Source organism: Corvus moneduloides, chromosome 32 (assembly GCF_009650955.1).
Source record: "Corvus moneduloides isolate bCorMon1 chromosome 32, bCorMon1.pri, whole genome shotgun sequence".
Taxonomy (NCBI): Eukaryota; Metazoa; Chordata; class Aves; order Passeriformes; family Corvidae; genus Corvus; species Corvus moneduloides.
In genome coordinates, this window is record NC_045507.1 from 803,920 (window position 1) to 830,737 (window position 26,818).

At 66.7% G+C, this 26,818-nt stretch overlaps 3 protein-coding genes across 8 annotated transcripts in view; all 3 read left to right on the forward strand.

Moving 5' to 3' along the window:
* The first annotated feature begins 1,278 nt into the window (after positions 1-1,278).
* Positions 1,279-5,913, forward strand: S1PR2 (sphingosine-1-phosphate receptor 2). Of its 2 annotated transcripts, none has more exons than XM_032094601.1 (2): positions 1,279-1,338; positions 4,752-5,913. In XM_032094601.1, exons 1-2 carry the CDS (start codon positions 1,287-1,289, stop codon positions 5,879-5,881), a joined length of 1,182 nt encoding a protein of 393 aa, XP_031950492.1. In that variant the 5' UTR covers positions 1,279-1,286; the 3' UTR covers positions 5,882-5,913. The 2 variants fall into 2 exon arrangements, with proteins under 2 accessions (XP_031950492.1, XP_031950493.1); XM_032094602.1 differs by lacking the exon at positions 1,279-1,338 and adding an exon at positions 3,244-3,496.
* A 12-nt stretch (positions 5,914-5,925) lies between these two features.
* Positions 5,926-7,436, forward strand: LOC116436989 (nascent polypeptide-associated complex subunit alpha, muscle-specific form-like). Its single transcript, XM_032094426.1, has 4 exons — positions 5,926-6,128; positions 6,192-6,291; positions 6,442-7,167; positions 7,412-7,436. The coding sequence occupies exons 1-4, from the start codon at positions 5,993-5,995 to the stop codon at positions 7,434-7,436; spliced, it is 987 nt and encodes a 328-aa protein (XP_031950317.1). The 5' UTR covers positions 5,926-5,992.
* A 441-nt stretch (positions 7,437-7,877) lies between these two features.
* The window catches only part of PNPLA6 (patatin like phospholipase domain containing 6), a 26,141-nt gene continuing 7,200 nt past the window's right edge, over positions 7,878-26,818 (forward strand). For 4 of the 5 annotated variants that reach the window (XM_032094472.1, XM_032094475.1, XM_032094474.1 and 1 more), the window contains exons 1-27: positions 7,878-7,969; positions 9,011-9,073; positions 9,145-9,223; positions 10,435-10,510; positions 10,593-10,675; positions 10,759-10,859; positions 11,468-11,620; positions 12,834-12,993; positions 13,524-13,604; positions 13,837-13,965; positions 14,046-14,126; positions 14,226-14,334; positions 14,430-14,516; positions 14,600-14,697; positions 15,589-15,792; positions 17,353-17,430; positions 17,588-17,793; positions 18,504-18,635; positions 18,716-18,839; positions 18,929-19,042; positions 19,357-19,432; positions 19,512-19,652; positions 20,220-20,283; positions 20,355-20,523; positions 21,075-21,257; positions 21,345-21,463; positions 22,118-22,154. In XM_032094472.1, the coding sequence (XP_031950363.1) occupies positions 7,911-7,969; positions 9,011-9,073; positions 9,145-9,223; positions 10,435-10,510; positions 10,593-10,675; positions 10,759-10,859; positions 11,468-11,620; positions 12,834-12,993; positions 13,524-13,604; positions 13,837-13,965; positions 14,046-14,126; positions 14,226-14,334; positions 14,430-14,516; positions 14,600-14,697; positions 15,589-15,792; positions 17,353-17,430; positions 17,588-17,793; positions 18,504-18,635; positions 18,716-18,839; positions 18,929-19,042; positions 19,357-19,432; positions 19,512-19,652; positions 20,220-20,283; positions 20,355-20,523; positions 21,075-21,257; positions 21,345-21,463; positions 22,118-22,154 (3,006 nt within the window). In that variant the 5' untranslated portion in view covers positions 7,878-7,910. The remainder of the gene's footprint in view (positions 7,970-9,010; positions 9,074-9,144; positions 9,224-10,434; positions 10,511-10,592; positions 10,676-10,758; positions 10,860-11,467; positions 11,621-12,833; positions 12,994-13,523; positions 13,605-13,836; positions 13,966-14,045; positions 14,127-14,225; positions 14,335-14,429; positions 14,517-14,599; positions 14,698-15,588; positions 15,793-17,352; positions 17,431-17,587; positions 17,794-18,503; positions 18,636-18,715; positions 18,840-18,928; positions 19,043-19,356; positions 19,433-19,511; positions 19,653-20,219; positions 20,284-20,354; positions 20,524-21,074; positions 21,258-21,344; positions 21,464-22,117; positions 22,155-26,818) is intronic. The other variant, XM_032094473.1, reaches the window with a different exon arrangement.

The window sequence follows — 26,818 nt, forward strand, 5'->3', positions numbered from 1 at the left end:
CCCCGTCCCTTCCCAGTGCCCTTCCCATTCCCAGTGCCCTTCCCAGTGTCCCTGTCCCAGTGTCCCCGTCCCTTCCCAGTGCCAGTCCCATTCCCAATTTCCCTTCCCGGTGTCCCCGTCCCTTCCCAGTTTCCCTTCTCACCACCAGTGTCCATTCCCAGTACCCCTTCCCGGTGTCCCTGTCCATTCCCAGTTTCCCTTCCCAGTGCCCTTCCCAGTGTCCCTGTCCATTCCCAGTTTCCCTTCCCACTACCAGTCCCAGTCCCAGTGCCATTCCCAGTGTCCCTGTCCCAGTGTCCACTTCCCAGTGCTCTTCCCAGTGTTCCTGTCCATTCCCAGTTTCCCTTCCCACTGCCCTTCCCAGTGTCCCTGTCCATTCCCAGTGCCCTTCCCAGTGCCATTGCCACTTCCCAGTGTCCGTGTCCCTTCCCAGTTTCCCTTCCCAGTTTCCCTTCCCACTACCAGTTTCCATTCCCAGTGCCACTGTCCCTTCCCAGTTTCCCTTCCCAGTGCCCATTCCCATTCCCAGTCCCAGTTTCACCTCCCAGTCCCGTTTCCCTGTCGGGGAGGGGGGGTCCCGGGGGCGGAATTCCCGGTGGGATCCCGGCGCTGGTGGGGGGCTGGGATGGGAATGGAGGGGCCGGCATGGAAATCTGGGAATTCTTTTCCCCTTCTTCTCCCTTTTTTTCCCCTTTCCCCCCTTTTTTTCCATCCCCTCTCCGAGCGGGATCGGGAATTCCGCATGGATTGTGGGGGGGGGGCCCATCCCATCCCCCTCTCATCCCGCCCATCCCCCCCGCCCCCAAATCCCGCCCATCCCATCCCAATCCCGCTCCTGGTTCCAATTAAATCCCTTCCCCGGCCCCTCGCACCCCCCGCCCCCTCCCCGCGCTCCATATTTGGGGGAGGGGGTGTTGGGAATGAGACCCCCCCCCTCCCCACAACCCCCCCCGATCTTCCCCCCCCCCAGCCCCGAATTCCTGCGTGGAAAATCCGGGAAATTTTTCCGGGCGTGAAAAATCCCAACAAAAAAATCCCCAAAATTTGAACACCCCAAAATCCCCCCGGGACGGCGGGGGCGGGGGAGGGGCGGGGTTTTATCCCCCCCCCCCCCCCCGCCGCGTTTTGGGGGTCTCAGATACTCCAAAAGGGGGACAAGGGGGGGGGGGTTTGTTGTCCCCCTCCCCATTTTGGGGGGTCTCAGCCATGGGGGGGGGGGGTGACACGGTGGCCTCGCCCCTCGCCGGGGGGGGTGGCCCAGGACCAGCCCCGCCCCCCCCCCCCCAATGTTGGGACCGGGACGGGCGCTCAGCGCTGCCGGGACCGGCCCCGGGACCGGTGAGACCCCAAAATCGCCCCCCCCGGACCCCCGACCCCCCTGTGCCACCCCCTGGGGACCCCCCCTCATTGTCCCGCTGTCCCCTCCCTCCCCGGGCCACCAGCGCGGGGGGAGGGGGGGCACAGAAAGGGACCCCCGTGCTGTCCCCAAGGGTGGGGGGGACACGGGGAGGGCTCCCAGGATTTTGGGGGGGGGTGTCCCCAAAAGTGTGTGGGAGGGGGACACATCGGGGTGGCCCCGCGGGGGGGTTCAGGTGCCACCCACGCCCCCCCCCCCCCCCCCATTGTCGCCATCCCGGCCCAGCTGTTTCGGCCACGCCAACATCTGGCTCGCAGCTGGCGGGCGGGGGGAGCATCCCAATTGTTGGGGAGGGGGGGGTCGCGTCCTTGGGGGGCACTTTTGGGACCCCCGGGCACCTCTCGGGGTGGGTTTGGGGGTCCCCAAAAGATTTGAGAGTCCCCAAAGTCGCGGGGGTCCCATGCTCTGGGTGGGGGGGGAGTCGGTGACAGCGACCCCGCCGTGTCCCCCCACGCGTGTCCCCACATTGGGGGGTCCCCAAATTTTTTTGGGGGGGGGTCCTCGAGCTCTCGGCAGTCCCCAAAATCCCGGGGGTCCCGTGCTGGGGGGAGGGGGGGAGGTTCGGTGACAGCGACCCCGCCGTGTCCCCGTGTCCAACCCCCCCACGCGTGTCCGGGCTCGGGGGGGGCTCGGGGGGGTCTCGGGGGGGTTCCGGGGGCCCCCCCGCTCCCGTCGCGGCCGCCGCCCCCGCGGCTAAACCCGGCTTTAAGCTCGGCCTCCGCCCTGATCCGATTTGCTCCGGGATATTTCGGGATCGAACGGCCCCCGGTGACCCCCCCGCGGCCCCTCCCCCCACCGGGGCTGGGGGGTCCCGGGTCCCCTCCCCCACCCGGGGGCGGATCCTGGTGGGATTCTGGGGTGGGATCCGAGCTGGGATCACGGGCTGGGGTCCCAAGGGGCGATCCCGGTGCGGGATCCCAGTTTGAGGTCCCGGTGGGATCCCCAGGGGTCCCAGTTCAGGATCCCAGTGTGGGATCCCAGTTTGGGGTCCCGGTGGGATCCCCAGGGGTCCCAGTTCAGGATCCCGGTGCAGGATCCCGGTTTGGGGTCCCGGTGGGATCCCCAGGGGTCCCAGTTCAGGATCCCGGTGCGGGATCCCAGTTTGGGGTCCCGGTGGGATCCCCAGGGGTCCCAGTTCAGGATCCCGGTGCGGGATCCCAGTTTGGGGTCCCGGTGGGATCCCCGGGGGTCCCAGTTCAGGATCCCAGTGCGGTTCCCGGGGCAGATCCCGGTGTGGGCTCCCAGTTGGGAATCCCAGTTCCCGCAGGTCCCAGTGAGGAATCCTGGGGTGGGATCCTGGTTTGGGATCCCGGTTTGGGGTCCCGGTTTGGGGTCCCGCTGTGACTCCTGGGGCAGGATCCCGGTGCGGGATCTCGGGGCACGGTCCCGGTGCGGTTCCCAGTCCCGGTGCGGTTCCCGGTGCGGGATCCCGGTTTCTGGGGCAGGATCCCTGTGCGGGGAATCCAGTTTGGGATCCCAGGGCACGGTCCCGGTGCAGGATCCCGGTTTGGAATCCCAGGGCCGTTCCCGGTTTGGGATCCCGGTCTGGATTCCCGGTTTGGGATCCCGGGGCCGTTCCCGGTTTGGGATCCCGGTTTGGAATCCCGGGGCCGTTCCCGGTTCGGGATCCCGGTCTGGGATCCCGGTTTGGAATCCCGGGGCCGTTCCCGGTCTGGGATCCCGGTTTGGGATCCCGGGGCCGTTCCCGGTTCGGGATCCCGGTTTGGGATCCCGGGGCCGTTCCCGGTCTGGGATCCCGGTTTGGGATCCCGGGGCCGTTCCCGGTCTGGGATCCCGGTTTGGGATCCCGGGGCCGTTCCCGGTCTGGGATCCCGGTTTGGGATCCCGGGGCCGTTCCCGGTCTGGGATCCCGGTTTGGGATCCCGGGGCCGTTCCCGGTTTGGGATCCCGGTCTGGGTTCCCGGTTTGGGATCCCGGGGCCGTCCCGGGGGTCTCGCCGCCCCCGGCCCCGCCCGTTCCCCCCCCGCTGCCTCCGCGGGGGCGGGCGGGAAGGGGAAGGGGAAGCGGCGGATGCTCCGCGCCGGTTCCGACCGGGACCGGCGGCTCTCACCGGCACCGGTACGAGGGTCCGGGGGGGTCCGGAGGGGTCCTGAGGGGGTCGCGGGGGGCGGCGGGAGCCAGGGGCGGTGTCCCGGCACCGGGCGCGGCTGCGCGAGGCGGGACAGCACCGGGGGCTCGGGGACCGCTCCGGGGGCTCTGGGACGGGAACAGGGGAGCTCCGGTACCGGGACGGCTCCGAGGGGAGCTACAGGACGGGACCGGGGGGCTCCGGGAGCGCCCTGGGACGGCTCCGGGGGCTCCGAGACGGGACTGAGACCGGTACCGGGCCGGCTCCGGGACGCCACCGGGACCTGGCGGGGGCTCCTGGACGGAGCGACCACCGGGGCTCCTTCACCCCCCCCTCACCCCCCCCTGGGTGCCACCCCCGGAGCCCTCGGGGGTCCCGCACCGGGAGGAACCGGGCGGGGGGGGCCCTACCCGGGGTCCCGTCCCGGAATTTGGGGAGGGGGGACACGGTACCGAGAGTCCCGTCCTGAACTGGGAGGGGGGGAACCAGTACTGGGAGTCCCATCCCTGACTGGGGGGACACCCGGTGGCACCGGGAACGCCACCCCCAACCGGGGGGACACGGGGGGGACACGGGGGGACCCCTCCCCGACCCAGCGGTGACGTCGCCCGGTGTCCCCGTCCCTCACCGGCCGCGTCCTTCCCAGCCCCCCGGGGTGCTCCCGACGAGATCTCTGTCACCCCCAGCCGCCCCGGTGTCCCCTCCTGCCACCCCGGTGTCCTCTCAGTGTCCCCCCTGTTCTCCCAGCGCCATTCCCGACGGGATCTCTGTCACCCCCAGCCACCCCGGTGTCCCCTCCTGCCACCCCAGTGTCCCCCCAGCCACCCCAGTGTCCCCCCAGCCACCCCGGTGTCCTCTCAGTGTCCCTCCCGTTCTCCCAGCGCCATTCCCGACGGGATCTCTGTCACCCCCAGCCACCCTGGTGTCCCCTCCTGCCACCCCGGTGTCCCCCCCAACCACCCCAGTGTCCCCCCAGCCACCCCGGTGTCCTCTCAGTGTCCCTCCCGTTCTCCCAGCGCCATTCCCGACGGGATCTCTGTCACCCCCAACCACCCCGGTGTCCTCTCAGTGTCCCTCCCATTCTCCCAGCGCCATTCCCAATGGGATTTCTGTCCCCCAACCACCCTGGTGTCCCCTCCTGCCACCCCGGTGTCCCCCCAACCACCCCGGTGTCCCCTCAGGTGTCCCCCCCGTTCTCCCATCGCCATCCCCACATTCCCACCCTGCCTCTCGTCCACCCCGCAGGTCTCTGGCCGGAGCCATGTCCCGGCGGCGCTGACCCTCGGCGGCGCGCCCGGCCCGGCCTCACCATGGGGAGCATCTACAAGGAATATTTCAACCGCGACAAGATCCGCGAGCACTACAACTACACCAAGGGCGACGGCGACGCCTCCGCGCCCTCGCGCTCCGTGGGCTCCGTCCTCATCGTCATCCTCTGCTGCTTCATCGTCCTGGAGAACCTGCTGGTGCTGGTGTCCATCTGCCGCAACAAGCGCCTGCACTTGGCCATGTACATCTTCATCGGCAATTTGGCCGCCTCCGACCTCTTGGCCGGCACGGCCTTCATGGTCAACACGCTGCTGTCCGGCAGCACCACCTTCAGCCTGACGCCGGTGCAGTGGTTCGTGCGGGAGGGCACGGCGTTCGCCACGCTGGCCGCCTCGGTGTTCAGCCTGCTGGCCATCGCCATCGAGCGCCACGTGGCCATCACCAAGGTCAAGGTGTACGGCAGCGACAAGAACTGCCGCATGGTGCTGCTGATCGGCGCCTGCTGGGTGATCGCGGCCGCCGTGGGCAGCCTGCCCATCATGGGCTGGAACTGCATCAGCGACCTGGGCGACTGCTCCACGGTGCTGCCGCTCTACTCCAAGCGCTACGTGCTCTTCGTCACCACCATCTTCACCCTCATCCTGCTGGCCATCGTGGGGCTCTACACGCGCATCTACTGCATCGTCCGCTCCAGCCACGCCGAGATCGCCTCGGCGCAGACCTTGGCTTTGCTCAAGACCGTCACCATCGTGCTGGGAGCCTTCATCGTCTGCTGGCTGCCCGCCTTCATCATCCTCCTCATGGACGCCTCGTGCCCCGTCCGCGCCTGCCGGGTGCTCTACAAGGCCAATTATTTCTTCGCCTTCGCCACGCTCAACTCGGCGGCCAACCCCGTCATCTACACGCTGAGGAGCAAGGACATGCGCGCCGAGTTCCTGCGCCTGCTGTGCTGCTGCGGGAGGGGCCGGCGGCCGCGGCCGCCCGGCCGGGCGGGGGTCCCGCTGCGCACGTCCAGCTCGCTGGACAAGGCGGCGGCGACGGCGCCCTGCCCCAAAGGGGAGACGGCCACAGCGCCGCTGACCCGCGAGTGCACCACATCCGTGTGATGGGGGAGGGGTTGTGGTCAGCTGGGGGGGGTTGTGGTCAGTCTGGGGGTGCTCCTTGGGTGCTGCGGGGGTTGGTGGGTGGGGCAGGATTGAGCCGTGGGTGGCCTGGGGATGGTCTGGGGACACCCTGTGGACACCCCATGGACACCCCAAGGTCACTCCACAGCTCCATGGACACCCCATGGACACCCCACAGCCTTGTGGACACTCCAAGGCCACCCCACGGCCCTGTGGACACCCCATGGACATCCCAAGGTCATTCCACAGCTCCATGGACACCCCATGGACATCCCATGGATGCCCCATGGACACCCCACGGCCCTGTGGACACTCCAAGGCCCTGTGGACACTCCAAGGCCACCCCACAGCCCCGTGGACACTCCAGGGCCACCCCACGGTCCTGTGGACACCCCATGGACACGCCATGGCCCTGTGGACACCTCGAGGCCACCCCACGGTCCTGTGGACACTCCAAGGCCACCCCATGGTCCTGTGGACACTCCAAGGCCCCGTGGACACTCCAAGGCCACCCCACGGTCCTGTGGACACCCCGTGGACACCCCATGGACACCCCATGACCTTGTGGACATCCCATGGCCCCGTGGACACTCCACGGCCCTGTGGACACTCCAAGGCTGCCCCATGGCCCAGTGGACACCCCACGGACACCCCACAGCCTCGTGGACACTCCAAGGCCTCGTGGACACTCCAAGGCCACCCCACGGCCCCGTGGACACCCCGAGGCCACCCCACGGTACGAAGGGAGCGGGACCCTCGTGGTTCCCCAGGTACGGCCGGACCCCATCCCCGTCCCCGTCCCCGCCGGCGCTCCGTGTGCCCGGACACGCGGCCGGCAGCGGCCGTGGGGCCCTTCCCACGCCCTGCCCGAGCCCCGGGGCCCCGGCCGGACCTGTCGGACGAGTCCCGGGGCCCCTCCCGGCGCCCCGAACCCCGTGGGCGGCTCCGACCGCTCTTCCCACCGGGAGCGCCGGGCTCGGCTTTTCCCGGGATAAACCGGGCCTGGGGTGGGGAGGGAGGGAGGAGGGGGACATTGGAGCCCCCCCCCCCCCCAAAAAAAACCCCCAAAATCCGGGGTTTTCCCACGCGCTGGCGCGTGGGGGGCTCATCCCAGTGCGGCCGGACCGGCCGGGATCCCCTCCCCCACCCCCCGAAATTCCCGGGATTGCCCCCAAAAATCATCCCCCCTCCCCAATCCCGAATCGTATTAAACCGGCGTTTTTCCAGACGTTTCCGCGCCTTTTCCTCAGCGGGACCGGGGAGGGGGGGTGGGCAGAGAGCCCCAAATTTTGGGGGAATTGGGGAGGATTTTTTTTCTCCCCCCTCCCAGAGGGAATTTGGGAAAATGGGGTCGAGCAGCTCAGGGGACACGGAGGGGACGAAGAGGGACACGTTTTGTCCCCTCCCAGCACCCCAAAACCCCCGATTTCCTCCCTAAAAGGTGAAGAGGAAATACCGGGGGGGGGGGGTTTCGGTTCCTGTCCCCCCCCCTCCCCCCACGTGTCGCGACAGTGACGTCCCGGTGTCCCCGTGGTGACCCCGCGGGTTTGGGCACCGGGGAGCTCCGCGGTGGCACCGGGTGGTGGTGGTGGCACCCCTGGGGGACAGTGGGGACAAGGGGACAGGCCTGGGGGTGGGTGTCCCCCCACCACGGGGACACACCCGGGAGTGCCCCACCCCAATTCCCAAATTTGGGGTGTCCCCTCTTTGGGGGTGTCGCCCCCATTGTCCCCCTCCCAAATTTGGGTGCCCCCCCCCCCCACTGTCCCCTCCCAAATTTGGGGTGTCCCCTCCCCCGCCACCCCCAAGATGGCGCCGGGGCGACGCCCACAGCTTCCCGCGCCCGCGCCGTCGCGTTGTTATGACGTCACACACCCCGTCCGCACTCAAGATGGCGCCCGGGCGCGCTGTATCTGCGCGGCTTGACCTTCCCAACATGGCGACCGCGCCGCGATGGGTTTGGCGCTGCTGAGTGACGTCATACGGGAGGCGGGACGGCCTTAAAGGGGCCATGACGGCGCGGGGGCCGCGGCCGCCGCCAGGGCCGGAGCGGGCCGAGACCGGCGGCCGGTGAGGGGGGGGGGCTGGGGGTACCGGGGGGATCCCGAGGGGTCCCTGGGGGGCTTCACCGGGTCGGGGGGGGGACCAGGGGAGCTTTACCGGCTCTGGGGGTCCGGGGGGGGCGAAGGTGTGGCGGGGGGGGGGGGGGTGAGTGCAGTTGAGGGGAAGGGGAAGCGCTGAGGGGAGCGAGAGGCCGGGGGGGTAACGGGGCCTGAGGGGGCAATAACGGCCCGGGGAGGGCAATAATGGCCCGGAGAGGTGATTTATGAGGGGATAATTAAGGTGTGAGGGGTAATTAACGCATGGGGTGGCGACGGGGCCTGAGGGGGCAATAACGGCCCTGGGGGGGTGATTCATGAGGGGGCGATTAAGATGTGAGGGAGTAATTAATCCATGTGGGTGGGAACTAAGGTGTGAGGGAGTAATTAACTGGTGTGGGGTAATTAATTGGTGTGGGGGTAATAATGGCTTTAAGAGGGGGTGATAAACATAAAGGGGGCAATTTTGGGGTGGGGGCAGCAATTGGGGAGGGGGCAGTAAAATTGGCGAGGGCAGTAAAGCCTTGGGGGGGGGGGGAGTAATTTGGGGGGGGGCTGTTGTCACCTGGAGGGGCCCTGGGGGTGTCACCAGGGCCCGGTGCCACCACCACGGGCGGGGTGACACGTGCCAGCCTCTGTCACCGGTGCCGCTGTCACCTCCCCGGGGTGTCCTTGGCAAGGACGGGGGAGGGGGCACAGCAGGGCCAGGCCCGGTGGTGGCACCGATGGGGTGACAACGGGGACGGGTGACAGCGCCTGGTGGCCTTGGCACGGTGACCGGCGCTGTCACAGCGGGCCCCTGTCCGTGCCGCAGGAGTCCCCAAGGGAGGGGACACCAAGGTCCCCACCGTGGCGGTGACACCTTGGGGACACCCTGGGGACACCCAGGACCCGGCTTTTCCCCGCTGTGAGGTGCCACCTGGGCGTCCCTCGGTGCCACCTGGGCGTCCCTCGGTGCCACCGCGTGTCCCCAGCTGCTCCTTTTTCCCCTTTTCCCCCCGGTTTTCGGCAGGATTTCGGATGGGCAGAGCCCCCCCCGGCCATGGGGCAGAGCGAGTCGCAGCAGGAGGCCGAGGTGGGACATGTCCCTGTCACCGTCACCCCCGGTGTCCCCACGGCCGGGGAGGGGGGGACGCCGGGGCTCAGCTGTCCCTTGTCCCCGCAGAGCACGGTCCTGAGGGGGCTGCTGGCGGCCTTCAGCAGGGAGCAGCTCCCGACGCGCGCGGTGAGCCGTGCCCCCGGCGGCCTGCTGTCCCTCTGTCCCCGTGTCCCGCGTCCCCAGTGTCCCCAAATTCCGTGTCCCCAGTGTCCCCATGTCCCCAGTGTCCCCAGTATCCCCAGGAACGGTGTCTCCAGTGTCCCCATGTCCCCAGTGTCCCCAGGGACAGTGTTCCTATGTCCCTGGTGTCCCAGTGTCCCCAGTATCCCCAGTGTCCCTATGTCCCCAGTGTCCCTAGGGATGGTGTCCCAGTATCCCCAGTGTCCCCAGGGACAGTGTCCCCAGTATCCCCAGTGTCCCTAGGGGTGGTGTCCCAGTGTCCCCATGTCCCCAGTGTCCCCAGGAACAGTGTCCCCAGTATCCCCAGTGTCCCTAGGGATGGTGTCCCTAGTGTCCCCAGGGACAGTGTCCCCATGTTCCTGTGTCCCTAGGGATGGTGTCCCAGTATCCCCAGTGTCCCCATGTCTGCAGTGTCCCCAGGGACAGTGTCCCCAGTATCCCCAGTGTCCCTAGGGATGGTGTCCCAGTATCCCCAGTGTCCCTAGGGATGGTGTCCCAGTGTCCTCATGTCCCCAGTGTCCCCAGTATCCCCAATGTCCCTAGGGATGGTGTCCCAGTATCCCCAGTGTCCCCATGTCTGCAGTGTCCCCAGGGACAGTGTCCCCAGTATCCCCAGTGTCCCTAGGGATGGTGTCCCCGTGTCCCTATGTCCCTAGGGATGGTGTCCCGGTGTCCCCATGTCCCCAGTGTCCCCAGTATCCCCAGTGTCCCCGTGTCCCCTGTGTCCCCAGGGATGGTGTCCCCATGTCCCCAGTGTCCCCATGTCCCTAACCCCACCAACACAGTGAGCAGAGAACACTGTCCCCATGTCCTTGGACAGTGTCCCCAGTGTCCCTATGTCCCCAGTATCCCCAGTGTCCGTAGGGATGGTGTCCCAGTGTCCCCATGTCCCCAGTGTCCCTAGGGACAGTTTCCCAGTGTCCCCATGTCCCCTGTGTCCCCGTGTCCCCCTGTCCCCAGTATCCCCAGTGTTCGTGTCCTCAGTGTCCCCGTGTCCCCAGTGCCCCCAGTATCCCCAGTGTCCCCATGCCCCCATGCCCCCGCTGCGGCTCAGCACCGCTGAGGGGACACAGCCTCATCCCCTGGGGACGTGTCCTTGTCCCCGAGCCCCTTGCGTCCCCCCACGCCGTCGGTCACCTCCCGCCGTCCCTCCGCAGGTGCTCTGGACCGTCCTGGGCCTCGCCGTGGCCATCATGGCCGTCGCCGCGCTGGGCTGGTGGCTGCGCCGCAGGAGTGAGTGCCGGCCCCGCGGTGGCCCTGGGGGCGGCGGTGGCGGTGCCGCGGCGCGCTGACGCCGTCCCCTCGCTGTCCCCAGAGGTCCCCACGCAGGAGCCGCCCCGGTATCGCTTCCGCAAGCGGGACAAGGTCCTGTTCTACAGCCGCAAGATCATGCGTAAGGTGACCCTCGGGGCGGCAGCGGGGCCGGCGCCGGGCCACCGCCACCCCCGGGTGACACCGCGGCGCCCCGTCCCCACCCCCAGGTGTCCCAGTCCACGTCGTCCCTGGTGGACGCCAGCGTGTCCAGCGGCGCCGCGCGGCCGCGCAGCCGCAAGAAGCTGAAGGTGCTGAGCATCGCCAAGAAGTGAGTGGACGCTGCGGTGGCCGTGGCGTGGCTGCGGCCAGCGGTCCCCGCGGTGTCCCCGCGGTGTCCCCGCGGTGTCCCCGCTGTCCCCCCGGGGCACTGCTGTCCCTGCAGGGTGCTGGGGTGCTCTGAGGAGCTGCTGTTCCTGCAGCTGTGCGAGTACCCGGGGCGGGTCCCTGTGTCCCCGCGGTGTCCCTGCGGTGTCCCCACGGGTACATGGCCATCCCCGTGGTGTCCCTGCGGTGTCCCCACGGGTACACAGCCTTCCCTGCCGTGTCCCTGCTGTCCCCACGGGTACACAGCCGTCCCTGCAGTGTTCCTGCCGTGTCCCCATGCTGTCCCCATGGGTACACAGCTGTCCCCACGCTGTCCCCACGCTGTCCCCACGCTGTCCCCATGCTGTCCCCACGGGTACACAGCCGTCCCCACGCCGTCCCCACGCTGTCCCCACGGGTACACAGCCGTCCCTGCAGTGTTCCTGCCGTGTCCCCATGCTGTCCCCATGGGTACACAGCTGTCCCCACGCTGTCCCCACGGGTACACAGCCGTCCCCACGCCGTCCCCACGCTGTCCCCACGGGTACACAGCTGTCCCCACACTGTCCCCAGGGTCTCGGCCAGCTTCCTGCGCATCCAGAAGGAGCCGCCCACGCTGCAGCTGAAGGAGCCGCCGCCCTCGGTGCTGGAGGCCGACCTGACCGAGTTCGACGTGGCCAGCTCGCACCTGCCCTCCGAGGTGCTCTACATGCTCAAGAACGTCCGGTGAGCGGCCTGGGGTCGGGATCCCCCCTGGAATCGGGATCTATCCCTGAGATGGGGATCCAGCCATGGCGGGTTTAGGGTGAGGGTCCTGCAGGGAGGGGTCGGGATCTGTCCCTGGGGTCGGGATCTGGCTTTGGGATGAGGATCTGTCTTTGGGATCAGGATTCATCCCTGAGATTGGGATTGTCTACGGGGTTGGGATCCATCCACGGGCTCAGGATCTGTTTATGGGATGAGGATCCATCCACAGGCTCAGGATCCATCCACGGGCTCAGGATCCGTTTATGGCATGAGGATCCGTAGGTTCAGGATCTGTTTATAGGATCCATCCATGGGCTCAGGATCCGTTTATGGGATGAGGATCCATAGGCTTAGGATCTGTTTATGGGGTGAGGATCCATTTATGGGGTGAGGATCCATCCATGGGCTCAGGATCCGTTTATGGGGTCAGTGTCCACCGCAGGGCTCAGGATCAGGCTCTGAGGGTCAGGACTTGACCGCAGGGACCGAGCTCCACCCTCGGACAGCTCCTCCGAGTGGATCCCTGCATCCCCCTGTCTGGGGCAGCTCCGGCTGTCCCCAGTGTCCCCACGGTGTCCCAGCTGTCCCCGCTGTCCCCGCTGTCCCCCGCTGTCCCCCGCTGTCCCCGCTGTCCCCCGCTGTCCCCTCTGTCCCCCGCTGTCCCCGCTGTCCCCGCTGTCCCCCGCTGTCCCCTCTGTCCCCGCTGTCCCCGCTGTCCCCCGCTGTCCCCGCTGTCCCCACGGTGTCCCAGCTGTCCCCTCTGTCCCCCGCTGTCCCCCGCTGTCCTCTCTGTCCCCCGCTGTCCCCGCTGTCCCCGCTGTCCCCTCTGTCCCCCGCTGTCCTCTCTGTCCCCCGCTGTCCCCGCTGTCCCCGCTGTCCTCTCTGTCCCCCGCTGTCCCCCGCTGTCCCCGCTGTCCCCCGCTGTCCCCGCTGTCCCCCGCTGTCCCCTCTGTCCCCCGCTGTCCCCCGCTGTCCCCGCTGTCCCCCGCTGTCCCCTCTGTCCCCCGCTGTCCTCTCTGTCCCCCGCTGTCCCCCGCTGTCCCCGCTGTCCCCCGCTGTCCCCCGCTGTCCCCGCTGTCCCCGCTGTCCCCCGCTGTCCCCTCTGTCCCCCGCTGTCCTCTCTGTCCCCCGCTGTCCCCGCTGTCCCCGCTGTCCCCACAGTGACGCCGCTGTCCCCACGGTGTCCCCGCAGGGTGCTGGGGCACTTTGAGAAGCCGCTGTTCCTGGAGCTGTGCAAGCACATGGTGTTCCAGCAGTGCCAGCAGGGCGAGGACGTGTTCCGGCCGGGCCAGCCCGACACCAGCATCTACGTCCTGCAGGAGGGGAAACTGGAGCTGCTGCTCACCGAGACGGTCAGGGGACACCTGGGGACACCTGGGGACGGTCAGGGGACACCTGGGGACACCTGGGGATGGTCAGGGGACACCTGGGGACACCTGGGGACAGCCAGGGGGATATTTGGGGACGCTGAAGGGTATCTGGGGGACTCCAGGGACACCCTGGGACAGCGGAGGGACAGCTGGGGGAACACCTGGAGACACCTGGGGGTCAACCCAGGGACATGTGGGGACACCCTGGGACACCTGGGGGACACCAGGGACACTCATGAGACAGCCAGGGACACCTGGGGACATCTGGGGGACACTTCAGGGACACACAGGGGACACCTGAAGATGTTTCAGGACACGTGAGGGACACCAGGGGCACCGCAAGGACACCCAGGGGACACCAGGGGACACGTGGGGACATCCGGGGGATATCTGGGGGCAGCCAGGAACACGCAGGGACATCTGAGGGACACAGAGGGGACACCTGGAGATGTCTCAGGACACATGGGGGACACCAGGGGACAGCAGGGGTGACGCGGGGCGTGTCCTGGCAGGACGGGAAGGAGACGGTGATGAAGGAGGTGTTTCCTGGGGACAGCGTCCACAGCCTGCTCAGCATCCTGGACGTCATCACGGTACTGCCGGTGTCCCCAAGCCCCCCCAGGCTGTCCCCAAACCCCCCCAGGCTGTCCCCAAGCCCCTCCAACCCAACCATGGCCGTCCTGACCCCAACCGTGACTCTCCCCAAACTCCTCCAGCCCAACCACGACCACCCCAAACCCCTTCACCAGTCCCCAGCTGCCCCCAAGCCCCGTCCGTGGCCAGGACGGCCCCGCTGTGCCCCCCTGACCCCCAGGCTGCCCCCAGGGCCACCAGCGGCCGTACCGGACGGTCTGCGCCCGCGCGGCCGAGGACTCCACGGTGCTGCGCCTGCCGGTCGAGGCCTTCTCGGCCGTCTTCGAGAAGTACCCCGAGAGCCTGGTGAGGGTGGTGCAGGTGAGTTCGGGGTCTGGGGGACCCCCGGGATGTCCCTGGGGGTGACAGGGGACCGACGGTGGCTCGGTGTCCTTCCGCAGATCATCATGGTGCGGCTGCAGCGCGTCACCTTCCTGGCCTTGCACAACTACCTGGGGCTGACCAACGAGCTCTTCAGCCACGTGAGTTCGGGCCGGAATTCGGACGGGTCCTGGGCTGGCTCTGGAGCTCTCTGGTGTCCCCCCAGCCGCTCTGATGTCCCTCTGTCCCCAAACCTCCAGGACATGCAGCCCCTGCGGCTCTTCCCGCAGCCCGGCCACGCCGCCCGCACCAGCCCCGTCCGGCACGGCAAGCGCGGCCTGGGCGGCACCGACGAGGGCCGGGACACGGGTGAGACACCCACGGGGTCCCGAGACCCTCCACCCCAATCATTTGTGGGGTCTCTGCTGCTTCCTACTCAGTTTTGGGGTGGTCTCATCCCGCAGCCGAGCTGATGAAAGCCGCCGGCCTGGAGACGCCGGCGGTGCCACCGCCGCTGAGCCGCTGCATCTCCATGCCCGTGGATATCTCGGGTGGGTTCCGGGGGTGTGGCCGTCACCCAGGGGTGGCTTTGTCCCCGTTTTGTGACCCCCTCCCCTCCTGTGACCCCTGCCAGGCATCCAGAAGGGTCCCCGCTCGGATTTCGACATGGCCTACGAGCGCGGCCGCATCTCGGTGTCGCTGCAGGAGGACAGCTCCGGCACCTTCGGGCAGGTACGGCTGGGTCTGCCCCGGAATCCTACCCCAAATCCCCCCAAATCCCACCCTGAATTCACCCCTGAGTCCCACCCTGAATCCGCTCTGAATCCACCCCGGAATCCTACCCCAAATCCCCCCAAATCCCACCCTGAATCCACTCCTGAATCCACCCTGAATCCACTCCTGAATCCCACCCCAAATCCCCCCAAATCCCACCCTGAATTCACCCCTGAGTTCCACCCTGAATCCACCCTGAATCCACCCCTGAATCCCACCCCACATCCCACCCTGAATCCACTCCTGAGTTCCACCCTGAATCCACCCCTGAGTCCACCCCTGAATCCCACCCCAAATCCCCCCCCAAATCCCACCCTGAATCCACCCCTGAGTCCCACCCCAAATCCCCCCTGAATCCCACCCCAAATCCCACCCTGAATCCACCCGAGTCCCATCCTGAATCCACTCTGAATCCCACCTCAAATCCCCCGAATCCACCCCAAATCCTCCCTGAATCCCACCCCAAATGCACCCTGAATTCACCCCAAATCCATCCTGAATCCCACCCCAAATCCCCCTTGCATCCACCCTGAATCCCTCTGAATCCCACCCCAAATCCCCCCTGAATCCACCCTGAATCCTTCCTGGATCCCACCCCAAATCCCACCCTGAACCCCCCTGAATCCCACCCCAAATACCCCCCTGAATCCACCCCAAATCCCCCCTGAATCCCACCCTGAATCCTGCCTGAATCCCACCCTGAACCCCCCTGAATCCCACCCCACGTCCCCCCTGAATCCCACCCCAAATGCACCCTGAATCCACTCGAGTCCCACCCCAAATCCCCCCTGAATCCCCCCCGCATCCCCCCACCTCCCGCCTCACGCCGGCGCCGTCGGTGCTGCCCAGTCGGTGTCTCAGGAGCCCAAGGAGCGCAAGTCGGTGACGCTGGAGGAGCAGCCCTCGGGGATTTACCACTACAGCTCCTGCGAGGAGGACGCGGGCACGGGCACGGGGCCAGGGACGTGTCCCTTCGGGCCCTACCAGGGCCGCCAGAGCAGCGACATCTTCGAGGAGGCCAAGCGGGAGCTCATCAAGCTCATGAAGGTCGAGGTGAGGGCGGCCCCGGGGTCAGCGGGGCTTTGCGTGGGGTCCTGTGGGGTCGTGGAGGGTTTCTGGTGGTCACCGGTGGTCACCTTCCTGCTGGCTCCTGGTCACTTTGGGGTGCGTCGCCGTTGTCTCGTGGTGGTCACCGTGTGGCGCTCCCTGTGAGCCTGGGGGGATCCCACATCTCTTTGGGGTGATCCCTGTGACTCTGGGGGATCCCACATCTCTTTGGGGTGGTCCCTGTGAGCCCAGGGGGGATCCCACATCTCTTTGGGGTGGTCCCTGTGAGCCCGGGGGGATCCCACATCTCTTTGGGGTGATCCCTGTGAGCCCAGAGGGATCCCACATCTCTTTGGGGTGGTCCCTGTGAGCCCGGGGGATCCCACATCTCTTTGGGGTGATCCCTGTGAGCCCAGGGGGGATCCCACATCTCTTTGGGGTGATCCCTGCGAGCCCAGGGGGATCCCACATCTCTTTGGGGTGGTCCCTGCGAGCCCAGGGGGATCCCACATCTCTTTGGGGTGATCCCTGCGAGCCCAGGGGGATCCCACATCTCTTTGGGGTGGTCCCTGTGAGCCCAGAGGGATCCCACATCTCTTTGGGGTGATCCCTGTGAGCCCAGAGGGATCCCACATCTCTTTGGGGTGGTCCCTGTGAGCCCAGAGGGATCCCACATCTCTTTGGGGTGGTCCCTGTGAGCCCAGGGGGATCCCACATCTCTTTGGGGTGATCCCTGTGACTCTGGGGGATCCCACATCTCTTTGGGGTGATCCCTGCGAGCCCAGGGGGATCCCACATCTCTTTGGGGTGATCCCTGTGAGCCCGGGGGGATCCCACATCTCTTTGGGGTGCTCCCTGTGACTCTGGGGGATCCCACATCTCTTTGGGGTGGTTCCTGTGAGCCCGGGGGGATCCCACATCTCTTTGGGGTGCTCCCTGTGACTCTGGGGGATCCCACATCTCTTTGGGGTGATCCCTGTGACTCTGGGGGATCCCACATCTCTTTGGGGTGATCCCTGTGAGCCCGGGGGGATCCCACATCTCTTTGGGGTGATCCCTGTGAGCCCGGGGGGATCCCACATCTCTTTGGGGTGATCCCTGTGAGCCCAGGGGGATCCCACATCTCTTTGGGGTGATCCCTGTGAGCCCAGGGGGGATCCCACATCTCTTTGGGGTGGTTCCTGCTCTTCTTGGGGTGGTTCCTGTGACTTTAGGATGGTCCCCAGTCTCCTTGGGGTGGTCCCCCATCACTTTGGGGTGGTCCCCGTGACCTTAGGGTGGTCCCCGGTCTCTTTGGGGCGGTCCCCAGTCTCTTTGGGGTGGTCCCTGCTCTTCCTGGGGTGGTTCCTGTGACTTTAGGATGGTCCCCAGTCTCCTTGGGGTGGTCCCCCATCACTTTGGGGTGGTCCCTGTGGTCCCCAGTCTCTTTGGGGTGGTCCCCCATCACTTTGGGGTGGGTTCCCCTCTCCTCATGGTGGTCCCCATCGCTTCCTGGTGGCCCCCATGACCTCCTGGTCACCCTCTGTCCTCCTGCTGACCCCACAACGGTCCCGTCCTTCCCTCCAGGACCCTTCTCTCCTCAACAACCGCGTCCTGCTCCACCACGCCAAAGGCGGGACGGTCATCGCCCGCCAGGGCGACCAGGTGGGTTTTGGGGACCGTCACCTCCTTTCCAGGCAGAAACAACCCCAGAGCCACCGGGGTGGTGACAACCAGAAGAGCTTGGTGGCCCTCTGGATCCCCGGTGACCCCGTGGGGTGCCAGGAGGTCCCCAGGAGGTGACGAGTGACGTTCCCGGCAGGACGTGAGCCTGCACTTCGTGCTCTGGGGCTGCCTGCACGTGTACCAGCGCATGATCGACAAGGAGGAGGATGTGTGCCTGTTCCTGACGCAGCCCGGCGAGCTGGTGGGACAGCTGGCTGTGCTCACCGGGGAGCCCCTCATCTTCACCATCAAGGCCAACCGCGACTGCACCTTCCTCAAGATCTCCAAGTCCGACTTCTACGAGTGAGTCCGGCCTCCTTTGGGGGCGGTCAGCGGGGCTGGCGTGGGGTGGCCTCAGGTTGGACGGAAAACAGAGCTGAAACGGCTGGGGAGCGTCCAAAAGAGGCCACCAGGATGAGGAAGGTCTGGAGGGTCATTGAGATACGGAAATTGAACCGTGGGCGAGTGTCCCAAGAGGATGAGGAAGGGTGTGGAAGGTCGCTGAGATAAGGAAGTTCAACCTTGGAAGTGTCCGGAGGAGGCCACCAGGGCGAGGAAGGTCTGGATGGTCACTGAGATGAGGAACCATTGGGGAGTGTCCGGAGGAGGCCACCAGGGCGAGGAGGGTCTGGGTGGTCACTGAGATGAGGAACCATTGGGGAGTGTCCAAAAGAGGCCACCAGGGCGAGGAGGGTCTGGAGGGGCCGAGGGGACATGGAATGTTCTCGAGCTCCTCACCTTCCTCGTGGCCAGCGCCGATCTCTGCTGTGGCGCCGGTGACAGGACCTGAAGTGCCAGCAGAAGGTTGGGTGGGGACATCAGGAGAAGGTTCTTCCCCCCAAGGGTGGTGGGACACCACAACATCTCCCCACGGAACGGTCCCAGCCCCAGGGTGGGATTTCGGGGTGTCCCGAGCGAGGCCATCGGTCGGATCCGTGATCCCGGTGGGTTCCCCACCTCCAGGGGGGCGTTTTGGGGGTCACCCCCGTGACCTCCCGCGTGTTGTCCCCCAGGATCATGCGGGAGCAGCCCAGCGTGGTGCTGAGCGTGGCCCACACCGTGGCCGCCCGCATGTCGCCCTTCGTGCGCCAGATGGACTTCGCCATCGACTGGATGGCCGTAGAGGCCGGCCGGGCGCTCTACAGGTGAGTGACCGCTCCCAGGCGTCCACCTCGGCTCGGCTCGGGCCGCCCAGGCCTCGAGGTGCCACCAGCGCTGTCCCCAGGCAGGGGGACAAGTCGGACTGCACCTACATCGTGCTCAACGGGCGGCTGCGCTCCGTCATCCAGAAGGGCAGCGGCAAGAAGGAGCTGGTGGGCGAGTACGGCCGCGGTGACCTCGTGGGCGTGGTGAGTGCCACCCCCGCGGGTGGGGGACGCCTCGGCGGCCACCTCGGGGACCACCTCGGCTCCTCCACGGCCTCGGCCTCGTCCTGCAGGTGGAGGCGCTGACGCGGCAGCCCCGGGCCACCACGGTGCACGCGGTGAGGGACACGGAGCTGGCCAAGCTGCCCGAGGGGACCCTCAACAACATCAAGCGCAGATACCCGCAGGTACCCCCGGGTGGCCCCACGGCCTGGCTGGTGGCCCCACCTCTAATTAAAACCAGCTGGAATTAAAGAGTTAACGAAGCTGTTGGAGGAGGAGAGCGGGTGAAGGGATGGTGGCGCTTGAGGTCTTCAGATGGATGGGGGTGGTGGCACCTGAGGTCCCCAAGGGTGAGGGGTGGTGGCACCTGAGGTCCCCAAGGGTGAGGGGTGGTGGCACCTGAGGTCTCCAAGGACAGATGGTGGCGGTGGCACCCAGGAAGTCCCGTCGGTCTCTGCAGCTCCGATGGCCGTGGCCATCCGTGTCCTTGTCCCCACAGGTCGTCACCCGCCTCATCCACCTCCTGAGCCAGAAGATCCTGGGGAACCTCCAGCAGCTCCGCGGGCCCTTCGCAGGTGGGGGACAACGGGGTGACCTCTCCGGGGCTGGCGGCCATCACCGGAGCAGCGTGTCCACTTGTCCGTGTCCACCCAGGGTCCGGCCTGGGCATGGCCTCCAGCTCGGAGCCCATCAACCCCACCAGCAACCTGTCGACGGTGGCGGTGCTGCCCGTGTGCGACGAGGTGCCCATGGCGGCCTTCACGCTGGAGCTGCAGCACGCGCTCAACGCCATCGGTGAGTGACCACGGCAGTGACCAGGGCACAGTGACCGCAGGCCCGTGGCACCCTGGTGACCCGGGGGTGGTGGTGGTTGCGGCCCCACGGGGTGGTCTTGGTTGTGGTGGGCGCCATGAGGGTGACCACGGCATGGTGGTGGCATGGTGGCCGCAAGCTCGTGGTGTGATGGTGACCATTGGTATGGTGGTGCCATGGCATGGAGATGACCACAGCCCCATGGTATGATGGTGACCACAGCATGGTGGTGACCACAGCCCCATGGCCTGGAGATGACCACAACCCCATGGTACGATGGTGACCACAGCATGGTAGTGACCACAGCCCCATGGCCTGGAGATGACCACAACCCCATGGCACGGTGGCCACAGCATGGTGGTGACCACAGAATGGTGGTGACCACAGCCCCATGGCCTGGAGATGACCACAGCCCCATGGCATGGTGACCACAGCATGGTAGTGGCCACAGCCCCATGGCCTGGAGATGACCGCAGCCCCATGGCATGGTGGCCACGGCCTGCAGATGACCGCAGCCCCACGCCGATGACCACGTCCCTCCCTCCGCAGGTCCCACGCTGCTCCTCACCAGCGACATCATCCGCGCCCGCCTGGGCTCCTCGGCCCTGGAGAGGTAACCCCGGTGGGGCGCGGCGTCCCCGCGTGCCCCCAGGCCACCGCTGACCGCTGCGTGCCCCCGGGCAGCATCCAGGAGTACCGGCTGTCCGGCTGGCTGGCGCAGCAGGAGGACATCCACCGCATCGTCCTCTACCAGACCGACTGCACGCTGACCCCCTGGACGCTGCGCTGCATCCGCCAGGCCGACTGCATCCTCATCGTGGGGCTGGGCGACCAGGAGCCCGCCCTGGGCGAGGTGGGGCCTGGGGGGGATCTGGGAGGGGGGACAGGGACCTGGGAGAGGTGGGACAGGGACCTGGGGTCGGACAGGGACCTGGGAGAGGTGGGACAGTGGGACAGGGAACTGGGAGAGGTGGGATGGGGGCCTGGAGTGAGACCTGGGGAGGACAGGGACCTGGGAGAGATGGGAGAGGTGGGACAGGGACCTGGGAGAGGTGGGACAGTGGGACAGGGAGCTGGGAGAGGTGGGATGGGGGAGCTGGGGGTGGGACAAGGATCTGGGAGGGGTGGGACGGGGAGCTGGGACAGCTCTGGGAGTGGGACAGAGGGACATGGATGTGTGGGCACAGGGGGACGTGGGGACACACGGACACGGGATATGGGACATAACCCCTCCTCTGGGGGCTGGGACAGAGCTCTGCGACAGGGCCGGGGCTCTGTGGGACAAGGACAGGGTGGGACCAGGCTCTGGGGCTCGGCACAGGGCTCCAGGGGTGTCCCAGGGGTGTCCCAGGGGTGTCCCAGGGGTGTCGCAGCCCCTCGGTGACCCCGTGGTGGCCGCCGCAGCTGGAGCAGATGCTGGAGAACACGGCGGTGCGGGCGCTGAAGCAGCTGGTGCTGCTGCACCGCGAGGACGGCCCCGGCCCGGCGCGCACCGTCGAGTGGCTCAACATGCGCAGCTGGTGCTCCGGCCACCTGCACATCCGCTGCCCCCGCCGCGTCTTCTCGCGCCGCAGCCCCGCCAAGCTGGTGAGCGTCCCCTCCCCTGCGCCGGCCCCGGCAGGTGGCCGCCGCCGCCGCCATCGTCACCCGTGTCCTCCCCACCGTGTCCCACAGCGGGAGATGTACGAGAAGGTGTTCGAGAAGAGCGCCGACCGCCACAGCGACTTCTCGCGCCTGGCGCGCGTCCTCACCGGCAACACCATCGCCCTGGTGCTGGGCGGCGGCGGCGCCAGGTGGGCGCTGGGCCCTTGTCCTTGTGTGCCCCTTGTGTCCCCCTGTCCCTGTGTGCCCCTGTCCCTGTGTGCCCATGTCCTGTGTCCCCATATCTCATGTCCCTACATCCCTGTGACCCCCTACCCACATCCCTCTGTCCCTGTGTCCCCCTGTCCCTCTGTCCTTGTGTGCCCCCGTCCCCCTGTCCCCCGTCCCCTTGTCCCCCTGTCCCTGTGTCCCCCTGTCCCCCTGTCCCCTTGTCCCCCCATCCCTCTGTCCCTCTGTCCCCCGTCCCTCTGTCCCTCTGTACCCCTGTCCCTGTGTCCCCTTGTCCCCTTGTCCCCCTGTCCCTCTGTCCCCCTGTCCCCCGTCCCTCTGTCCCTCTGTACCCCTGTCCCTGTGTCCCCTTGTCCCCCCATCCCTCTGTCCCTCTGTCCCCCGTCCCTCTGTCCCTCTGTACCCGTCCCCCTGTCCCTCTGTCCCCCTGTCCCTCTGTCCCCCTGTCCCTCTGTCCCCCTGTCTCTCTGTCCCCCTGTCTCTCTGTCCCTCTGTCCCTGTGTCCCCCTGTCCCCCTGTCCCTCTGTCCCCCTGTCCCGTGTCCGTCTGTCCCCCTGTCCCCAACCTCTTTGGTGACCACAGGGCCTCGCTGACCCTGATCCCTGCGCGATTTCCAGGGGCTGCTCCCACATCGGGGTCATTAAGGCCATGGAGGAGTCGGGGATCCCCATCGACCTGGTGGGGGGCACCTCCATCGGCGCCTTCATCGGGGCGCTCTACGCCGAGGAGCGCAGCGCCGTGCGCACCAAGCAGCGGGCACGCGAGTGGGCCAGGGTGGGTGCCGGGGGCATGGCAGCGGGCCAGGGTGGGTGCCAGGGGGCCAGGGTGGGTGCCAGGGGGCACGGCAGCGGGCCAGGGTGGGTGCCAGGGGGCCAGGGTGGGTGCCAGGGGGCACGGCAGCGGGCCAGGGTGGGTGCCAGGGGGCCAGGGTGGGTGCCAGGGGCAGGTGGGTGCCTTCGTCCCCTTTCTGCTCCTTTTCTGTCCTTATTTTTCTTTCTCCTCCTCCTCTTCCTGCTCCTCCCGTCCTTACTCTTCTTCCTTTTCTTTTTGCTGTTCCTCCTTCTCCTCCTTCATCTCCTTTCTCCTCCTCCTTCTTCTCCCTCTTGCTGCTTCTCTTCCTTCATCTCCTTTCTCCTTTTCTCTCCTTATTTTTCTTCCTCCTCCTCCTCCTCCTCCTCCTCCTCCCCCCCAGTGCATGAATTCCGTTTTTGAGACCGTCCTGGACCTCACCTACCCCATCACCTCCATGTTCTCGGGCTCGGCCTTCAACGCCAGCATCAACCGAGTCTTCCAAGACAAGCAGATCGAGGTGTGTCCCCCCCTCCGCGCCCCGTGCCACCCCCAGAGCCCCTCCCCGATGTCCCCGCGGTGTCACCCAGCCCGTCCCCTCCCCGCAGGACCTGTGGCTGCCCTACTTCAACGTCACCACGGACATCACGGCCTCGGCCATGCGGGTGCACACGGACGGTGAGAGCTCCCTGGGGCGCACGGGGCACCCAGACCGGTGTCACCTCCCCGCATCCCGAGGGGGACGGCAAGGACACGGGGCAGGGCTGGCTTCCCAGAGCCACCGGCTGCTGCTGACCCCACCTTGGCGTCGGTGGTGGGGCGGGAGGGGACAGCGGGGGCTGCACGAGGCGCTAACACCGCTGACCACTAACCCCAGTAACCCCCAGTGCAGCATGGGGACGTGGTGGTGGCAGTGCTGGGGGGGGGGCGTGGTGGTGGTGGCCGTGGGGCCACGGTGGTGGTGGTGTTGGGGCCATGGTTGTGGGGCCACGGTGGTGGTGGTGTTGGGGCCATGGTTGTGGGGCCACGGTGGTGGTGTTGGGGACATCGCAGTGGTGGTGGGGACACGGTGGTGGTTGGGACCTGGTGACGGTGGTGGGAACGTTGCGGTGGCTGCCCCTCGTCCTCGCCCGGTGCCGGAGCTCACCTGGGACATTGAGCCGTCCACGGCCACCCCGCTGCCCGGTGGCCCTCGCCCTGCCCGTGCCCGCTGGCCTCTAACGCCCACTAATCCCCTCTGACCCCTCTAACCCGCCCCCCTCCCTCGCCGCTGGCTGCCAACGTCCCCTCCCCCCCCGTGCCCTCCTGGGTCACCCCCCGCGGTCCCGGTGGCCGTGACCGTGTCCTCTCCGTCCCCAGGCAGCCTCTGGCGCTACGTCCGAGCCAGTGCGTCCTATACCCCCTACCTGCCTCCGCTCTGCGACCCCAAGGACAGCCACTGGCTGGTGGACGGCTGCTATGTTAACAATGTCCCAGGTCAGCACCTCGCTCGCCGGGGCCCGACCCCAAAACCGCCAGCAAAACCCCAAAAGCCACTCTAGAACACCAAAAAAAAACCCCAAACCACCAAAAAACCCCCAAAACCACAGCCGGAGCGTCCGCACCACCACTCAGGGCGCGCCGGGGTTCCTCTGCACCCCGTTGGGTGACCCCTTGGGTTCTCCACTGGGTGTCCCATTGGGTGTCCCATTGGGTTCTCCATTGGGTGTCCCATTGGGTTCTCCATTGGGTTCTCCATTGGGTGTCCCATTGGGTGACCCCTTGGGTTCTCCATTGGGTGTCCCATTGGGTGACCCTTTGGGTGACCCCTTGGGTTCTCCATTGGGTGTCCCATTGGGTTCTCCATTGGGTGCCCCATTGGGTGACCCCTTGGGATCTCCATTGGGTGTCCCATTGGGTTCTCCATTGGGTTCTCCATTGGGTGTCCCATTGGGTTCTCCATTGGGTTCTCCATTGGGTGCCCCATTGGGTTCTCCATTGGGTGTCCCATTGGGTTCTCCATTGGGTTCTCCATTGGGTGTCCCATTGGGTGACCCCTTGGGATCTCCATTGGGTTCTCCATTGGGTGCCCTATTGGGATCTCCATTGGGTTCTCCATTGGGTGCCCTATTGGGATCTCCATTGGGTTCTCCATTGGGTGCCCTATTGGGATCTCCATTGGGTGCCCTCTTGGGTTCCCCACTGGGTGACCCTCGGGGCGCAGACACGTCCCGGCGCGGGCAGGGCGAGCAGCGAGCGGCGAGGGGCGGCCGCCCCCGGGGCGGGTGCCGGTGCCGGGGCGGCGGCGCTGACGGCGTTTGTTGCGTTCCCGCCGGCGCAGGCTCGCTCTGGCGCTACGTGCGCGCCAGCATGACCCTCTCGGGGTACCTGCCCCCGCTCTGCGACCCCAAGGACGGCAACTTGCTGATGGACGGGGGTTACATCAACAACCTGCCAGGCAAGTCAGTGGCATCGGTGGCACCGCGGGCGCGGGGCGGGAGTTTGGCGCACGGATGGACGGACGGACGGAAGGATGGAGGGACGGCCACGGCTCGGTTTGGCGGCTTCTTGGTGGCGTTGGGTGATGGTGGTGATGGGAAGGGATGGCCGGCTGCTGGTTTTTGCCGCGCCGGGCGGCTTTCCAGAACGTTCCGTGGACTTTCCTGGACAGGATCCATCTGTCTTGCATCCCTCTTCCATCCTGTCTTGATGCCTTTTCCATCCCGGGCGCTTTTCCAGAACATTCCGCGTCCCTTCGCCTGCAGGATCTGTCCCATCTTTTGTTACACCTTGATGTCTCTCCGTGCCCGGCAGTTTTCCAGAACATTCTCTGGTTTTCCATGGTCAGGATCCATCCATCTTCCATCGTCTCTTGATGCCTTTTCCATTCTGGGCGGTCTTCCAGAGCATTCCATGGATTTCCATGGTCAGGATCCATCTTCCATCCCTCTTCCATCATCTCTTGATGTCCTCGGAGCTGGTCACCCTCTTGGGGCATCTCCACCCTCTGTCACCCGTCCCAGGAGTCACAGCCCTGGTGTCACCTCCTGGTGTCACCTCCTGGTGCTTTCCCGGATGATTTCCATCCTTCACCCGCCTCCGTCTCCGTCCTGCGCTGTCCCCTCAGGGACCTCCTGGGGCCCCTTCACCCGTCACCGTCCAGCTCTGCACGTCGCCATCCCAGGCGTCCTCTCCGCCCTCCTTCACCTCCCGGCACCTCCGTCCATCTCTTGATGTTCCTCTTCCGGCCATTCTGTGTCACCTCTGGGGGTCTTGGGAGGTCACCCTTGTCCCCTTCATGTGCTGGGGACCTTCCTCCATCCGGCATCATCGGCACTACGTTGGGTGACTCTGGTGGCATCTTTGGGCTCCTTGGGTTCGAGGCCACCTTCCTCATCGTCATCATCATCATCATGGTCATCATCCCTTCATGTCCTCCAGGACCATCTCCATTCTCTTCTCCATGGAAATGACCTTCCTCTATCATCATCATCATCGTCGTCACTGTCACCATCATCCCTTGGGGTCCTCCAGGACTTTCTCCATCACCATCATCATCATCATCATCATCTTCTTCATCATCATCAATCATCATCACTGTCACCATCATCCCTTGGGGTCCTCCAGGACTTTCTCCACCCCCTCAGACCATCTTCATCCTCCTCCACCTCCGAGCCATCTCCTGGCACCGTCCCTCGGCGTCACCGCCCGTCCCCCCGAGCGTGTCCGCCCTCCCTCCTGTGCCAACGACCTCCGTCACCTCCTGGTGTCCCCCACGCTGGAGCCACCGGCCGCCCTCCACGCCCCCGACCCCACCACCCCTCGTGGCGCCACCGGCCGACCCCGCAACGCCGCTGACCCCTCGTTGTCCCTCTGTCCACCCCCGCAGCCGACATCGCGCGCAACATGGGCGCCAAGACGGTCATCGCCATCGACGTGGGCAGCCAGGACGAGACCGACCTGTGCAACTACGGCGACTCCTTGTCGGGCTGGTGGCTGCTCTGGAAGCGCCTCAACCCCTGGGCCGAGAAGGTCAAGGTGAGGCCACGGGGTGACCTCCCTGGGGGTGTTCTGGCCATCGTTGGGGTGTTCTGGTCATCGTTGGGGTGTTCTGGTCATCATTGGGGTTCTCCGGCCATCGTTGGGGTGTTCTGGTCATCGTTGGGGTGTTCCGGTCATCGTTGGGGTGTTCCGGTCATTGTTGGGGTTCTCCGGCCATCGTTGGGGTGTTCTGGTCATTGTTGGGCTGTTCTGGCTCTTTCTTGGGGTTCTCTGGCCACCCTTGGGGTCTTCTGATTCTTCATCGAGGTTCTCCACGAACCTCAATGTCCTGAGTGTCCCGGCAGGTGCCGGACATGGCGGAGATCCAGTCGCGCCTGGCCTACGTGTCGTGCGTCCGGCAGCTGGAGGTGGTCAAGTCCAGCTCCTACTGCGAGTACATCCGGCCACCCATTGACCGCTTCAAGACCATGGACTTCGGGAAGTTCGACGAGATCTACGTGAGTTTGGGGGGGCTGGGAAGGGTGGGAGGCGCGGGGTTGGGGGCTCCG

Excerpts from the sequence above, each read along its gene's own strand:
- S1PR2 (XM_032094601.1), top strand. The coding sequence starts at position 1,287 with ATGTTGGGACCGGGACGGGCGCTCAGCGCTGCCGGGACCGGCCCCGGG. Across the intron at positions 1,339-4,751 it reads CGGGACCGGCCCCGGGACCG|GTCTCTGGCCGGAGCCATGT; the intron begins GTGAGACCCCAA and ends TCCACCCCGCAG.
- LOC116436989 (XM_032094426.1), top strand. The coding sequence starts at position 5,993 with ATGGTCTGGGGACACCCTGTGGACACCCCATGGACACCCCAAGGTCAC. Across the intron at positions 6,129-6,191 it reads CCTGTGGACACCCCATGGAC|ACCCCACGGCCCTGTGGACA; the intron begins ATCCCAAGGTCA and ends TGCCCCATGGAC. Across the intron at positions 6,292-6,441 it reads CCCCACGGTCCTGTGGACAC|CCCATGGACACCCCATGACC; the intron begins CCCATGGACACG and ends CCCCGTGGACAC.